The 17,739-nt window shown below is 37.7% G+C and overlaps 1 protein-coding gene across 1 annotated transcript in view; it reads right to left on the bottom strand.

Moving 5' to 3' along the window:
- sei (seizure) overlaps positions 1-17,739 on the bottom strand; it is a 520,652-nt gene that overhangs the window by 446,611 nt on the left and 56,302 nt on the right. Inside the window, exon 2 of the mRNA XM_068225985.1 lies at positions 1,106-1,349. Within this exon, the coding sequence (XP_068082086.1) occupies positions 1,106-1,349 (244 nt within the window). The remainder of the gene's footprint in view (positions 1-1,105; positions 1,350-17,739) is intronic.

Raw genomic sequence — 17,739 nt, 5'->3', positions numbered from 1 at the left:
GTAGGCTATATATCCGTTCAGTATGTTGTATTAGTAAACTTATATTATTTTCCACTAGTTTTAACATTTTCTCACCATATGAGGGAGGCTCAACATTTCATATTTGAGGGCCATAGCTTCTCCATTGCATTTGTTGTTTAACCGTCAGGTGTAAATATTATTCACCTGGTTAACAAGCAGAGAAGTAATTTAACTCAATTCGTATTTCAATATTTCGATTCGTTTGCTTATTTATTGCCACAGGAATATTATTACGAAACTTTGCGCTGCTTTTCTAACACAAAGTTTACAATATTTATCTCAAGTTCTGTCAGGAAATATCACAGGCTCAACATTTTCAAGTACAGTTTTCCTTCTTCAATTTTGATTTGATTACTTTAAACGCTGTAAAAACACACTCTTTCTCTCTCACGCACTGTTAATGATAGGATTGCAAGTAAAACTGTGTGCTGTTTGAAAAATGTCTTGTTTTAATACAAGTTTCAGACATTCTGATCTGTTGTACGTAATTTAACAGTAATAAAATCACTGCATTCTATTCTACACAGCCGGCCCCGTGGTGTAGGTGTAGCGTGCTTGCTTCTCACCCGGAGGCCCCGGGTTCGATTCCCGGCCAGGTCAGGGATTTTTACCTGGACCTGAGGGCTGGTTCGAGGTCCACTCAGCCTACGTGAATAGAATTGAGGAGCTATCTGACGGTGAGATAGCGGACCCGGTCTAGAAAGCCAAGAATAACGGCCGAGAGGATTCGTCGTGCTGACCACACGACACCTCGTAATCTGCAGGCCTTCGGGCTGAGCAGCGGTCGCTTGGTAGGCCAAGGCCCTTCAAGGGCTGTAGTGCCATGGGGTTTGGTTTGGTTTATTCTATTCTACACTCAGGAAAACACCTAGTAATACTGATGATGATGATTGCTGTTGAGAGGGGCTAGGTCATCGGATCCCCTACTACTACTACTACTACGCATAGGCAACCTAATACTTTCATACCTGTATCAAGTGTCATTTAGGAACTGAATAATAAGAACTAAATACATAAAAATGATGCCTACAAATTATTAATTGATCATCCAACTTCTAGTGTAGGTAAGAAAGATTTTACTAACCTATGAGATCTATAACAACGATGGGATCCTCGCCATACTTCTTGCTTTTCCTGTTGGTAAAGTCGGGCTCGTTGAGCAAGAAAGCCGCTACATAGGGTGTGAAAATGGCCGTGTACATGACTAGAAGAAGAATAATCCAGTCCCACACGGCTTTGAAAGGACTGTAGTGCAGGATTGTCCATTTGTGGATTCTCGGAGACTGAAGTTTGTACTCCGGCAACACATCGGCTCCCAGCGACAGGACCTGCACACAGAGATTTATTCGTTATTACATTTTACTTACACCATTACAACACGTAAGGTTTCTGAAGGTCGCGTGTCCACAACTCGATAAGAATGCACAATCAAAAAATAAATTTGGTTAACAATGATTCCCAGGATAGTGTTCCACTTCGACGGAATTGTTCAATTATATATATATGCCTGCACGTGGGTAAAATTTTCTCCTATAGCTTCAAAGACTACTTTTTATGGCTGGCGTTTTATTTAAATACAATATAATAAATATTCCAGCAATAAGTTAAGTATTAAAGGGATGCTAAATACGATCTGCTGCCCTTTTCTCACGTTAGGAGAAAATAAACATAGAAAATAGAATCAAATCCTCACTTGAAACTGTATTATATTCCATTTTGTTTGATGACACTTTTGTTTTTCATACAGTCCATGCCAACATTCCCACTATTCCGAGCAACGTTTTGGACTTGTGAACACGTGACCTTAGCGATACAAGATTGTTGTGAGCAAGAGTGATGTAAACAAATAATGAGGGTAAGTTTGAATGCAGGTACTTAGAACACACATATAAGAGTTAATTACAATTTAGAGTTCAGCTTAAATAAGTCTGCCTACCATAAAACACCATATTTGGAGAAACATTAAGTTCAAAATGCAAACCGATAAAGCATATGTCAACTGGTGGTAACGCATTCAACAGTGAAAGAGAATTACAAGCGAGAAGCTTATGACTACACGAAGAGTATCCCCAGAAAAAAAATGTACTGAATTTTCCCTTTGTGTTGTGACTGGCGACTGCCTATACATTTTTGAAGTTTCCCTAAGTCAACATTCCACTCCATTTCAAACAATATCCCTGCATAGATTGAGTTACTTTTGATGTTTTAAAGAATCTTGAGTTTAATTATTCGTAATATATTTAATTTTGTGCATACATGCCCATTTCCAGCACAGCTGATCTCATGAGAGATCTGATATGCTCAAAAAAGGCTGGTAGTCCACCTTAATTCCTAAAGGTAACGTATATTAACATCAGCCAACACTAGGTAATACATTATTTTATCAGGATTTTAACATCACATCGACTCAGTTAGGTCTCATGGTGACAATGGGATAAGAAAGGGCTAGGACCGGGAAAGAATCATCCGTGGCCTTAATTGTATTACAGCCGCAGCATTTGCTTGGTGTGAAAATGGGAAACCACAGAAAACCATCTTCGGGGTTGTCGACACTGGGTTTCGAACTAAGTAATACATTCTTATGAGATGACATAGCTATTGTGATCAACTGTAGTCAGGCACTCCCTCGCTTCATGAAGGAGTACATATATTCACTTTCAGGACAGAACTCCTCCTTAATACTTAGGTGTGAAAACCCATGAATATTCCTCCAATGTACCTAACAAGCCTGTGCATATTTTGGGAGTAGTAGATGTCATGCTGTTCGTATCATATAGCCTACATCACAGGACAGATTCTTATTTTTTACAAGTTGATTTACGTCGCACCGACACAGATAGGTCTTATGGCGACGATGGGATAGGAAAGGGCTAGGATCGGGAAGGAAGCGGCCGTGGCCTTAAATAAGGTACAGCCCCAGCATTTAACTGGAGTGAAAATGGGAAACTACGGAAAAACATCTTCAGGTCTGCCGAACGTAGGGTGCGAACCAATTATGTGCCGAATGCAAGCTCACAACTGCGCGCCCCTTCCCGCACGGCCAACCTTCTCAGTATACAGGACAGAAGATATGTCGCAAGGGAACTAATAAATTCATTATCTATTACAACTTTCAACAAATATTCTATTTTGAAAATACCAGGACGAAAAAGAAATTAAAACCAAGAGAAGTCTTAGAAGTGGAGTCTATATTTGTGGATTTCAGAATGTCTAGTATTCCTTCAACTTGCTGACAGATGATTAGCTGCATCTCGTTTCCAAATGCTCTCTCTCGGCTCCATTTAATAATTTACTTCCATATAATTACAATTTTGTGCTCCATGGAGTTAAATAATAGGCTTATGTATTTATAATTCAACCGGGACCATCACATTATCATATTCAACAACGTTGAAACATCCTTGACATTATCTATATCAACAAAAGTCCAAATAATGCATTCGGAAGAAAGATTCTACAGTAAGGTTAGTGGCCTACTAAAAGTCAGTATTGACTTTTGGATAGATCTGCACAGCTAGAAATGCAACTTGTTACACACGCAGAGAATTTACCGTCTTACTACTAGATAATTATCACATGAAGTATGAATTGTGAGATATTACTGGTTACGACACACTTGACAGAAATGTCACTGTAAAACGTCATATATAGAATGTTAATTCTCATTTCTCGATGTATAGAGGACAAGATAATAGCCAGAGAGGACATGAACTACCATAATGTCATCGTGATCTAGTGGAATATTACTAACCAGACTGACTGGAAAGAGGTCACATAATCGTCTGTCACGTGGCCGTGTAGCATAGGAGAACAACACGCGAGTATGTTACGATATCAGCTAATGGGACGTGAAGTGAGAGAGACAGCGATTCTGAATTCTATGGCGCCTGCGTTGTATCTACAGGACCGCACTTTCAGGGCCTTCCACCGCTTGCTTTTGGCTCCTAAACATCCAAGGCTACAGCCAAAATTACCAATGTAGTACTTCTGTATCGTATTAACAAACAACCTGAACGTAAAAAAGACTGGAGGCACTTGGAATGGCTTCGATGCCATATAGTGAATTAGTCGATTGCAAAGTTTTAAGGACAAATCCTGATTTGTTAAAACTTTTTTTTCTGAACAAAAGTCCTGGCCTGCTGTATTCTGCATCGGACTCACGTGAGAAGCCCCAGTCAACATTTATGTGGCATTCCAGGTATTCAAATGAAGTCACTTTCTCTGTTTTATCGTTGCCGATTTTGAGAATGCCTCGAATACTATCCCATTTCCTGCTGGCATCCATCCACTTTGTCATTTTTGTGCTCAGCCCATGATGTTGTTGGCTTTGTTGACCACAATGAGCAGTTTTTGTAGATCCTGTACACGAGTTCCAAGTAGGACAGTGTCATCGGCATTCCTAACATTATTAATGATGACTTCATTAACTAACACTCTTTCCATAAAGGTCATCTCGAACAATCCTTTGTGAAATATGAGGCATATCGGGGAAATAATGCAGCCTTTCATAACAGAGACTGTTTCCGAAAGCTGAACATCTATTTTTACCCCAGCATTTTGATTCCAATAGAGATTTACAATAATTATCATGTCACATCTATGAAGTCCAAGTTCTTGAGGTACATCTATAAGTATGCCACTGTATCAAAAGCTTCTTCATAATCTATAAAAAAAGCATAAAGATCAACATCAACATTCCAGCATCGTTTGACTAGTATCTCCATGTTGAATAATAACTCTCTAGTTCCAAAACCACTTCTGAAGTCGAAAAGAGAAGTTCAGATATTTTTCCCCACATCTAAGGTAAATTCTTAAATAGAGGATTTTCAGGTACAAAACATGATGCATCAAACTATTTGTTCTTTTCGTATTTGGTCCTCTTAGGCAGAGTTGCGAAAATTGATTCCAGCCAATTATGTGGGATGGTTCCGCTTCGGTAAATACTGTAGAATAAGTCGACCAATAAAGTAAGGGATTTTTCTTCCTCTAGAAATGTCAGTATCTCAACTGCATCTCGTAAGGGTTCGGAGCTTTGTCATTCTTCGAAGTTCTTATGTCATGATCCGCTTCTGCTCTTGTGATAAACACACCGCCGTCTCCTCGAATATCATAATCAGCAGTTCTGGATTCATGGAAGAGTTCTTTTCATTAAATCAGTTTCTTCTCTGCATATGATAAGATGTATCCATTCGAGATAATGAGGACTCCACCCTATCCTATTTGATTTTGTATGTACCTGTTGCTTGCCTCACTTTCTTGTACATGTTGAATGGGTTTTGTTTTGATATAATTCCTCACATTCCTCTGAGAGGAGTTCTTCCTTTGCATTTCGTTTCTTTTTCTCGGATTAGTTTCTGAAGTGTTCTGTATTTTAAATGATCTTTGTTCTGGAATGTTCTTTTGTCATCCATCAGCTGCATAGGATTTGGTTTCATTTCTGTGAGTGTTCTTTAATTTGGTCTTGATAACGTCAGTCGCCGTGGCTCAGACGGCAGCGCGTCGGCCTCTTACCGCTGGATACCGTGGTTCAAATCCCGGTCACTCCATGTGAGATTTGTGCTGGACAAAGCGGAGGCAGGACAGGTTTTTCTCCGGGTACTCCGGTTTTCCCTGTCATCTTTCATTCCAGCAACACTCTCCATTCTCATTTCATAGCATCTATCACTCATTAATTTAAATCACTTTGGGAGTGGCGACCCCATCGTAATGACAGCCTATATATGATTCATTCATTACATCCCTGACCCGGTCAAAGACTGGAAAACAGGTTGTAGGTTTTCATTTTCATTTTCAACGTCAGTCGCAGCGAACCTCTATCGAAAGTCAGATACTGCTCAAAATCAGTCTAGTCATATTGATGTCTAGCTCCGTGTAGCTACCTAGCGCTTACACGGAGGTTATAACTTAGTATGTAAGGAGTGCCAACGGATTGACACCTCTGGGTAGTTTACACCAGTGTAACTCTCTACAGTATCTGTTTACCAAGAGAAGGTAGAATCCGCCCTGAGAAAGATTGGTCAAATTCCCGGACATGGGTACCAACATACTTCCAAAAGAAACTAAAAGAACATCGAAAGAGTTTCTATTTGAAGTAGGCTCTTGTTGGGATTTGTGTGAACATTTTATTTAATCGGCTTGTGCAATGAACTCCCGCCTATTTTGCGTAAAATTAACGCACGCGCACTGTACAGTAATTAAGATCTTGTCTTAGGCATCAAAAGTTTAAAGCATTGTTGTTCCGAAACTCGTCACATTCGTAGGCTGTCAGGAGATAGCAGCACTCGTCATGTTACTATCTCCCCTGTATCCTGATACATCAGAACATTGCATTTCAGTCTGAGCTGTTAAATGAAAACGATTCCAAACATGTTGCTGTTTTAGAGTAAATATGCACGATTTTCCCCTTTTGAAAGCCGGATAATTTAATTTCGTGTGGCTGTTTCCAGCCGAGTGCAGCCCTTGTAAGGCAGACCCTCCGATGCGGGTGGGGGGCATCTGCCATGTGTAGGTAACTGCGTGTTATTGTGGTGGAGGATAGTGTCGTGTGGTGTGTGAGTTACAGGGATGTTGGGGACAGCACAAATACCCAGCCCCCGGGCCATTGGAATTAACCAATGAGGGTTAGAATCCCCGACCCGGCCGGGAATCGAACCCGGGATCCTCTGAACCGAAGGCTAGTACGCTGATCATTCAGCCAACGAGTCGGACGAAAGCCGGATGAACTGTCTGTATAAATAGGTATGCTTGTAGTTACTCATGTTACGGTACTAATTAATTAATCGGATTTCAGCTAGGTCTATGTATGTCCTGTATAAGTTCAAACCCCGCAACTCTTGGTGTCCATTGTGCTACCCCACATTTTCCACCAGCTGTCACTGTTGGTGTCTTTATATGCCAATCATTGTCACCAGATAAGAGCATCAGACTATCACATTAAATACCAAACTAAAACAGCTCGCACAATGATAACATAGGTCAGACTCGAACCAGCAGCCGAATGCAAGCTCAGTTACAGAGCCAACGTCTTAGCACTGCAACAGCATTTGTGGTTTACGAACTACAATCATAGTAAGAAGTCAAAAAAGTAAAAAGTATTCGTACACTTTATACTGAAACAAAAATAATTTATTTAGTATACATATTTTCATGTACTTCGTATATCATAGATAGGTCAGCTTTCTGCACACTGTGTAAAGATATATATATATACTTAAAATTGATAGACGTCTCTATCCTTAATACATAAATAGATGAAAATACCATGATTTCATACTCATAAAAAGTATTTGTACAGTCCGATTTTACTTTCATTCCTCATTGATTTTAGTGCACATTTAGCATTTTGTTGGCAATCCTTTTGATTTTACAATGGCCTCAAGCCGCATAGGCATTGAATGAACTAGCTTGGAGGTGAAGGTGGGCTCAGCCCTACCCCATTCTTCCAAAAGAGCCATTTTCAAAGTTGGCTTTGATGAAATATTTCTTGTGCTCAGTCTCTCTTTAAGATAAGCCCACACATGTTCAGTTGGATTCAAATCCGTGGATTGGAGGAAGGGGGGCGGGGGTGGAGTTTTTATCATATATTTCAATGTGCTGTATAAAACCCACAATCGTGTATGAAGGGCCATATTCTTTGGATTTATATCCCGCATAATTACCAAGAAGTCCCATTTTTTCGGCACTAGATGCTAGATGTTTCTTCAAAATTTCAATATAATATTTACGGTCTATCCTTCCATGTATACCATTAGGGACGCGCAGCTGTGACCTTGCGTCCGGGAGATAGCGGGTTCGAACCCCACTGCCGGCAGCCCTGATGAAGGTTTTCCGTGGTTTCTCATTTTTACACCAGGAAAATGCTGGGTTTTTACCATAATTAAGGCCACGGTCGCTTCCTTCCCACTCCTAGCCCTTTCCTATCCCATCGTCGCCATAAGCCATATATGTGTCAGTGCGACGTAAAGCAAATAGTAAAAAAAAAAAAAAAAAAAAAAACTTTCCATCTATCAATTCTAAGGAACCTACTACAGCTGAGCTCATGCACCCCCAAACCATAAAACAACCTTCACCATGTTTCACAGAATGAAGCAATTTTTTTTCTTAAAGTTCTGTGTTCTTTTTCCTCCACACGTTTTTGCCATGTTCTTAAAAATAGTGAATTTACTTTTCATCCGTAAATATAACTCGATCCCAGAATGATAGAGAAGCATGTTTATAGTCTGTAGCATATTGTAGTCTTTTCTTCCTATTTGCTGAGATAATTGAAGGTTTTCGCCTAGCATTTCTACAATGATACCCATTCGTATATAAAACTTTTGAATTGTGGAAGCACAGATATTAAGTTTTAAATCATTTCCTAGTTTAGACCTCAGTTTTGCAGCACTAATTCTAGGAATTATCGTAACTTTTCTGAGGATTAGTCTTTTAGTTCGATCGTCTAGTTTGCGTGGACGTCCACATCTACGTGCATTTTAAAAATATTTTCTCTCACCATATCTGTCAATAACTCCCTGAATTGTAGATTTTGGTCTCTTCACAAGTTTCGATATTTCCGAGAGTGATTTAGAGGAATTATGAGCCCGGATTATAATTCTTCTCTCTTCTTCTGCTGTTTCCTTCATTGTGCAAGACGCGACCTTTACTGCTTACCTGCGTGGCAAGGGATGTCATCATGGACTTTGATGTGACGATAAACTACCTGTACGAATACTTTTTATGCATCTATGTTTCGAACTTATTGGATGATACGTTTGTTAAAACAAACATTTCTAAAGTACTAATTGTTATTTCCGGTACGTATTTATATTCATGTTTCGCGAAATACAGAAATATAGAAAAGTAGTGACATTTCTAGCGGCCTATGAACAATGCGTCAATTACAAACGACATTTCTTAACATTTAAGGTGTACGAATACTTTTTCACATGATTGTATCTCGCGGTACCTAACTTTCGCGTGAACTGCAAGACGTGACACTGCTGGAGTTTAGTGATCTACCTGTGTGAGTGTTTGAGGGTTGACTCGTGCCATTATCTAATATGTAAACTGCCGGGGGAAAGCAAGGTAACTGATAGCTTTAAAAACGGTAGATTGTGAGTTTATTGAGCGATGCCCGAAGATCCCACGTTCTGTTCTAGTAATAAAGGAAGTGGGTCGTCTGCTTTATTGCACGTGATGGGCTTAGGCGAGAAAGCTGATAAGTCACATTTGTGAGGAGAGCACCTGTAAAGTTTTAACCCTCACATGGAGTACGTCGTTCTTAACTTAGCAGAACACTTGCCAGTAGGAATTCAAATCAATTGACATTCTCTCTTATAAGGGGAAATCGAATAAAGAAATCTGGCAACCTCGTCACTTAAACACTAAAAATAATTTACTACCGCATATCTCCATTAATATATAAACACAAAATAATTACAAAATGACACATCTTGAGCAACATAAACTACAGTAACAAAGATTAGATTTCTTACAGTGTGTGACATTGTCACATAAATTAAAATGTGGCTTGGACTCGAATTCCGGTAAATGCCTATACAACTAAGGTTCTTAAGACTGGGATTCTCGTGGGTATCGTCATAATGTATGAACTACGTGAAATTCAAAACTTCCTCGCTTTGATTTCAAGTTTAGCAATATAGTGTGGCACTCATATGTTGTTTCGAACTCAACAAGAAATCTACACAGTCAGATTAGTGACAAGCAATTGTCATTCAGTAAAGACATTTTTTGTATTAGGCAGAGGCAGAAGTACACATTTTATGGTATAAATGTGAAAGTTGTATTCCTGTGCCAACTAATATCGAAAGCGTGTGTCTTCATGAGCTCCAAAGTAAAAACGAACTGTAGGGATGTGTGTAAAGTGTGTAACATTTATTCGTCCATTCGGTAACTTAATTCTTGGTACAGGGGTGTTTAATAATACAACACTCCTTAGCCATAAAAATTAACAACTCTAAAAAAATTGCGTGACTTAACCCGGGATATCCAATTCCTAAAACGTAGAGATTCTTAGCATATAAACAGTTGTAGGTTGGAATAATTCGTGGACTGCAATTGGTCTTAAGAATCATGCTTTATACTATCATGTGTAGTTAATCGGATAAGTAACAACTTCCCTGAACCTGACGGAATTTATCGAAGAGGATGTTCTTTAGGTCTAAGTTCCTATTTATTTATAAAAGTGAGAAAACAATAATTGTATTATACATATTTTAGTAGAATATAATGAGCCAATTGTGTTTTTAACGCTCGAATGTACAATTAAATGCTCCACTGTTTACACGTAAGACAGGATGGTACAGTAAATGACATCACGCGTGTGTATTCTAAGCTCTGCTATTTCCACTTCTCGAAACCACATCGATTTCGGTCTAAACCCGGCATTCTTGTAATTATTTCTTCTGTTCTTTTTAAGCCAATCATGCCGACAAAGCATTTTAGACTGGACTGCTCCTTTAAGTGTATGAAAGCGTTTGTAGTCATGTTTAAGCGATTTATGGCTTTGTGTGGAGTGCTCGTAAAGAGCACAAATGTTTTCACCTACAATTTTCTCGATTCGAGTAACTGCATATATCATACATTGTTTTCTGATTACCAAAATCATCCATGGAGGAAGTACGACAACTATAATGTGAGACACTCCTGCTTTTCTATCTGTATTTATCTTCAATTTCACATATGTTTAATTAATGTTACGAAATCTTTGCTTTCTTTCTGTACTGACAATCTTACACTTGATAGTTTATCATACTGTCACAAGATGGCAATATTATCCCCTCTCGTACCTTTGGTTTTTCTACCTCCTTGATTTTAAGTCTCCTAATGATATTTTTGCTTTGAACTTCGAAAAGAAGCAAAAATGGAGTTCAGAAACATAATGCAGGCCTTCTTAATATATTATAATATTTATAATAGATTAAAATGATGTTATGCTGGAGATTCGCGCAGAATCTATAATTCTTTATTTTCACTTAACTTGGTAATTCTGTGACTCTATGTCCACTTTATCTTGATTAATACTGTGCCTTTTTTTTATCTTGCCATGTTGGTGGCACTTTGGTTACCGTTCGACTGAACTTTATGGTTTGTAGGTATTGTCATATTTTTTCACCCCTTGCTTGGGTTTTGCCTATTTTCGACGTCTCGCCACATTATACGTGTGTTTCTTATCTTAATTCCCACCTTATTTATATGTATCAGTTCACTGTTGTGGCACGATACGGTCTACTCCTTAATTGTTGGTGTGACTGACATGTCCGTTTATACGTCCCTGGTATTTTGGATCGCCGGCCCCATGGTGTAGGAGTAGCGTGCCTGCCTCATACCCGGAGGCCCCGGGTTCGATTCCCGACCACGTCAGGGATTTTTACCTGGATCTGAGGGCTGGTTCGAGGTCCACTCAGGCTACGTGATTAGAATTGAGGAAATGTCTGACGGTGAGATAGCGGCCCCGGTCTAGAAAGCCAAGAATAACGGTCGAGAGGATTCATCGTGCTGACCACACGAAACCTCGTAATCTGCAGGCCTTTGGGCTGAACAGCGGTCGCTTGGTAGGCCAAGGCCCTTCAAGGGCTGTTCTGCCATGGGGTTAGGTTAAGGTCTCTAAGTCTTCTTTGTTAATGCCTCCGTGGCAATCTTCATCAAAGCTGTTTCCTTGAGACGTTGTGGTAGTTATGTACGCCATGGTTTTGTAAATATCTAGTCTGGTAATTTGGGATAATCTACGGTATTATGTAAGTATTATTATAGTGAGTGACTTTGCGTTTTGGTACATTTCTGCATGGCACTTTGATGCCCTATTTTGTATGTTTGTCGTGCGGTTGAGTGGAATAAATCGTATTTTGGTACACAGTGAAGGAGACATTTATCTTACCTTTACTTTCTATTTTACTCTGGATTAATGTTTTATTTTACTGACACGCTCTTACACTCCTTTTATGTCTTGCCATCGTGCGACCTAGCGGTAACCTTATTGTTTTACTTTTGGGCTCTTTTGGAGGTAGCCATTTTATTTTTTCTGCGCGAATCATTACCTTTTTTCCATTTTTTTTGACAGCCGTCCACATGTGACGCAGTTTTTCCTCATTTTCTTCTTGCCTTTAGTCATTATTGAGGAGCATTTTTTTCTTTCTGCGGGGTCTGAACCTTCTCGGTGGTGCTTTATATATTAGTTTGGAATAATATCGAAACATATCATCTCCGAGGTGAATAGTTTTCTCCTGATGAAAGAATGCATGGGGACCCTAGCCCATCTCTGATACTGAAGTATGCCAATTATATTATCTCATGCAGGTCGCTAGGAAGGCGATATGTTGACAACCTCCACACGCAATCACTTGTGAGTACTCTCCAAAAGAATGTATGATCTGTGTTTATTTCTTGTTATGAATTTATTTATCTTTCATTAGAACCTTTGATTTTTAATAAACCTACTTTAAGGCTTACATCTTCCTTTCCTTTGCGGGTAGTAAGGTTGGTTTATTTGGGTTTATATATTACATAGGACAGAAGAAGTCCAACTTCGAACAGTTTCTGGTTTGCTCCGATCGACGATTTATCGGACCTGAATACTTTTCCACCACATTGCCCCGCTCGTACTAGACTCGATTATCTTATAATTGATCGCCTTCTAGTATCGCGATCTATTCATTTGCGTTTTCCTAAGCGTTATATCTGCTGTTTGGTAATGTTGTGTTTGGAACAACTGTAATCTAGCTTTGGAGCTATTTAATGTTAGCTTCAAGATGAAATTCAAGTGAAGATTTTCTGCAACTCCGAGAATATTCGGACGTGTGTTCCTATCAAGCACAGTTCATTAATCAAAATTACTTTGTCTAAAACTAGCAATTGAAAAACAATTTTATTTATTTTAGATACCATAAATCATTTTTCCCGTTTTCAGTGACCCCAAGGTGCAAGAAATATTGTCCCCCAGGAGTTTCTAGACCTGACAATGAATCTATCAACACGAGGCTGGCGTATTTTAACACCTTCAGATACTACCAGTCTAAGTCTGGATCGAACCCACCATCTTGGGATCAAAAAACCAGTTCTATACTACCACAGTCACTCATCCTGATCACATCTTGTCTAATAAAACACTCATTCACTTTATCTAATTAACCAGAGTATTTCTTGCTTAAGGTAAATAACAGACAAAATATACCAAGCATATAATTGTTGAAGAGAAACGTTCGCCCTATTCCCAAGAGGAAGATTACATATACTACCGGTATTGCAATTGGATTACCGGATAACCGGAAACAAATTTAGATCATTGTTTTTAATTATCACGTAAGGAAACCTACCTATGTTTAAATGTACATTCAACTTATTTGTAGGTCTCAATTTCGGACATCCAATGTTTACTTCAACACTAGCAATTACCCACGGCTTCACTCGCGTGGATTTCGTAATTTTATCAGGGTAATCGTTCCTCGGCATAGTACGAAGATATTATATCAAAATTCCTAAAGTATAAAAACTCACCCAAAAATTGAGTTTCATTTACCCCAGAAATTCTTTTTAAACCATGTTTGTGGTATTACCATTTGAGGCTAAGACGACCATGTGGCATATAACTGTACATGTGAGAAACAGTCTTCTCTCAAGTCAAAAAATAAATACATGTTTCTTTATTTTTAAAGAAGATTTCAAATACCCATTCCCACATCTGTAACATCTTCAGTTTTTGAGATATACATCAGTATCCCCATAAAAAGAATTCAACCCAAAAATACATGTTTCTTTATTTTTAAAGGAGATAACAAATAACAATTTTCACGTGTGTAACACCTTCAATTTTTAAGATATAAGTATCCTCATAAAAAGAACTCAACTACTTTTCGCTTCTTTTCACCCTCCGTTAAGTGCCTTCTCCGAAAACAAAAAGGTACATGTTCCTGTATTTTTAAAGTACTTTCTAAATACCAAGTTCCTTGTCTCTAACCTCTTCAGTTTTTGACATATAATGTAGATATATCGGTATTCGTTTTAAAAATTCAGCCGCTTTTCCAATTCTTCCCAGCCCCTTAACTGGATTTTCCGAAAACAAAAAATACGTATTACATTACTTTTAAGGAGATTCCAAATACCAGTTTTCTTGTTTGTACGTCTGTAACAGCTTTAGTTTTTGAGATAAGTGTATACTCATAAAATTAATTCTTCTTCTTTTTCACTTTTTTCCACCCCTCTCCCGCCTTAAATGGACTTTACGAAAACAAAAAATAAGTTACATTTTTCTTTATTTTGAAAGGAAATTCAAAATACCAACTTTCACGTCTGTAAAGGTTTCAGTTTTTAAGATAAAGTATTCTCATAAATATATTTCAACTACTTACTTACTTATTTTCAACCTCACACCCCTTACGTCGATTTTTCTAAAAAACAAATGCGTGTTGCTATATTTTTAAAGGAGATTCCAAATACCGATTTTCACGTCTTTAACATCTTTAGTTTGTGAGATATAAGTATTCGCATACAAAGAATTCAACTCATATTTCAATTCATTCACCACCACCCCTTAAGTGCATTTTCCGAAGGCAAAAGGACACGTGTTTCTTTACACTGAAAGAAGATTCGAAATACAAATGTTCTTGACTCCAACATCTTCAGTTTTTGAGATACAAGTATCCTCATAAAAATAATTCAACTCCTTTTTCACCCCAGCCCGTTACGTTGATTCCCCCTCATAAAATGCGTGTTTCTTTATATTTAAAGGAGATTCCAAATACAAATTTTCACGTATGTAACCTTAAGTTTATGATATATAAGTTTCTCCATAAAATGAATTAAATTTCTTCACTTCCTTTCACCCTACCCCCTTAAGTTTATTTCCCGAAAACCAAAAATACTTGTTTCTTTATTTATAAAGGAGCTTCCAAATTTCAACTATCACGAATGTAACATATTCAGTTTTGAGATATATGTAGCCTCGTAAAAAGGAATTAAACTCCTTTATCACCACCTATTTGATTTCTCCCTAAAATGCGTGTTTCTTTATTTTTAAAGGAGATTACAAATATTAATTTTCACGTCTGTAACATCTTTAGTTTCTGAGATATCCTCATACAAAGAATTCAACTAATGTTTCAATTAATTCACCACCCTTAAGTGGATTTTCCAAAGACAAATGATTACGTGTTTCTTTACTTTGAAAGAAAATCCCAAATACAAATTTTCATGTCTGTAATAACTCCTTTTTCACTCCACCGCGCCCATTAAATTGGTTGCCCCCTACAAAAATACGTGTTTCTTTATTTTAAAGTAGATTCTAAATCCCAATTTCCACGTCTGTTACCTTCAGTTTTGAGATATAAGTTTCTCTAGAAAAAGAATTCAATTTTTTTACTTCCTTTCACACTCCCTACTCAAGTGAATATAAAACAGTACCCGTTTCTTTAAAAGAGCTTCCAAATACCAATTATCACGTCTGTAACATCTTCAGTTTTTTATATATATGTATCCTAGTAAAATAATTTCATCTCCGTTTTCATCCCCCCTACCAAGTTGATCCCCCCGTCAAATGCGTGTTTATCTTTAAAGGAGATTCCAAATACCTGTTTTCACGTTTGTAACATCTTTAGATATTTTCGGTATATATATATTCTCATTCAAATAATTGAATTAATTTTTCAATTCTTTTACCCCACCCCCCGTTAAGGGCTTTTTCAGAAAACCAAAGAATACATGTTTCCTTATTTTTAAAGGAGATTCCAAATACCAATTTTCACGTCTGCAACACGTTAAGTTTTTGAGATATACTGTAGATACGCTAATTTTAAAAATTCACCCCTTTTTCAGTTCCACTTAAGTGGATATTTCGGAAAAATATTTATATTTCTTTACTTTTACAGGAAATTCCAAATACCAGTTTTGAAATCTGTAATATTTTACATGTCTGAGTTAATTTGCAGATATAGTCTTTTTTTATTCACCCCGTATGTCACTCCTGTTCACCCCTATTCATCATATTATCAAAAACATAATAATACGTGTTTCTTCATTTTCAAAGGAGATTCCAAATACCAATTTTCACGTCTGTAACATCTTCAGTTTTTGAGATATATGTCTCCTCATAAAAGGTGTTCAACCACTTTCCCCTCTTTTTCACCCCCCCCCCCTCTTAGTGGGATTTTTCGAAAACAAAAAATACATGTTTCTTTATTTTTGAAAGAAATTCCATATTCTAATTTTTACGTCTGTAAACTTTTACGTTTTTGAGATATAGATATCCTCATTTTAAAAATGCAACCCCCCCCTCTTTTCACCACCTTAGCGACGGAATATCCTAAAATTATCCCTTAGTGAGCACCTACACCCTAATATAAATGTATCCCCAAAATTTCATTTCTTTATGTCAGTCAGTCAGTCAGTCAGTCAGTCAGTCAGTCAGTCAGGACATGTTATTTTATATATGTAGATTTTGACTAATGGCCCCTTTGGTCTGCTCGTGGAGAGAGGATAAAAACAAATATGTAAGGTACCTCTTAGGTGATTTATGGCAGGAAAGAATAAATGAAACCATTTCTCCTTTTTTGGTGCCTCATGTTTCATACATAATACGCAGTTCTCTAATCTCACAATTCCTTTCACAGATCTTTTTATAAATACAATTCTAGGAAGTCTTATGTCTGTAATGCCATTTATTTCGCAAAATATTAATATATATGTCCGTTTAGGTCAATCCAAGACCGTGTCAGTAGTTTTTAGCTTTCGTGTCTGTTTGTCTGTTTGCCTGTTTGTTCCATCATCACGGGTAAACGGCAGAACAGATCTCGACCAAACTTCATATTTATAGTCAACACATCCAGGAGCAGGTTTCGATATGCATATAATTTAAAAATCACTGAACAGACTGGGACTTTATACGAAGAGAGAAGAGTTCTTTCAGTTTTCTCTTACACTATTGATAATATACAGCTGTAGACTAAATGTGAAAGGCCCGTTCATTTTAAATATTTTTCGTTATTACATAATTTTGCATACTCCTCAAATGACGGGGAAAATTACTATTTTCTACAGGCTTCATGTTCTGCAGCCAGTGACGGACACCCTCGCAGACATATAGTTATTTGAAGGATCCATAACAGGCGAAAATCAGAGGATGCATAATATTTCGCTCGGCTTGAAAATGAACCCCACCTAATGTATCTGAATATCGAGGTAACATGAAGTAGAACTTTTCTCTTTGGTGTCTCTCTGTCTGGTTACCTATCTGTTTGTATATTTCGAAAAGTGGAAAAGAGCTGGACCTATTTCAATCAAACTACGTATCTGGATTCTACTCACTCAGGATTGTGTTATCAGGTGCATGTGATGTCATGGTAACCACATGGAGTTGGTATTTATAGGAAGATTATTCTGAAATATTTTCGTTAACATTTGCTCTATCAAAAGACTGCATATAACAAATCTTTCAGAATATGTTATTTCCATTCTTTTATTCCATGTACGTATTTATCGTACGACAGATAACTCAGCTGATTACAAAAATTTGGATTTTTATCTGAAGTCCCATGGGACATGTTCATGTCACTCCAAGGTGAGCACCGGGAAAAACTAAAGAGCCATTTTACTCTTTTCGATAGGGTGAATATTAAGGGAGGTATCATCAATGTCAGAGCGCCACGCCAGTGGTCAGAGATACAATATGCAACCTGAGAACCGTGGAGAATTTCTCACAACTTCGGACCAGGAACTGTACCGTACAATAAA

This window comes from Anabrus simplex, chromosome 2, assembly GCF_040414725.1.
Source record: "Anabrus simplex isolate iqAnaSimp1 chromosome 2, ASM4041472v1, whole genome shotgun sequence".
Lineage (NCBI taxonomy): Eukaryota > Metazoa > Arthropoda > Insecta > Orthoptera > Tettigoniidae > Anabrus > Anabrus simplex.
Note: the sequence above shows the minus strand (reverse complement) of the source record. Positions and strands in the feature narration are given on the sequence as shown.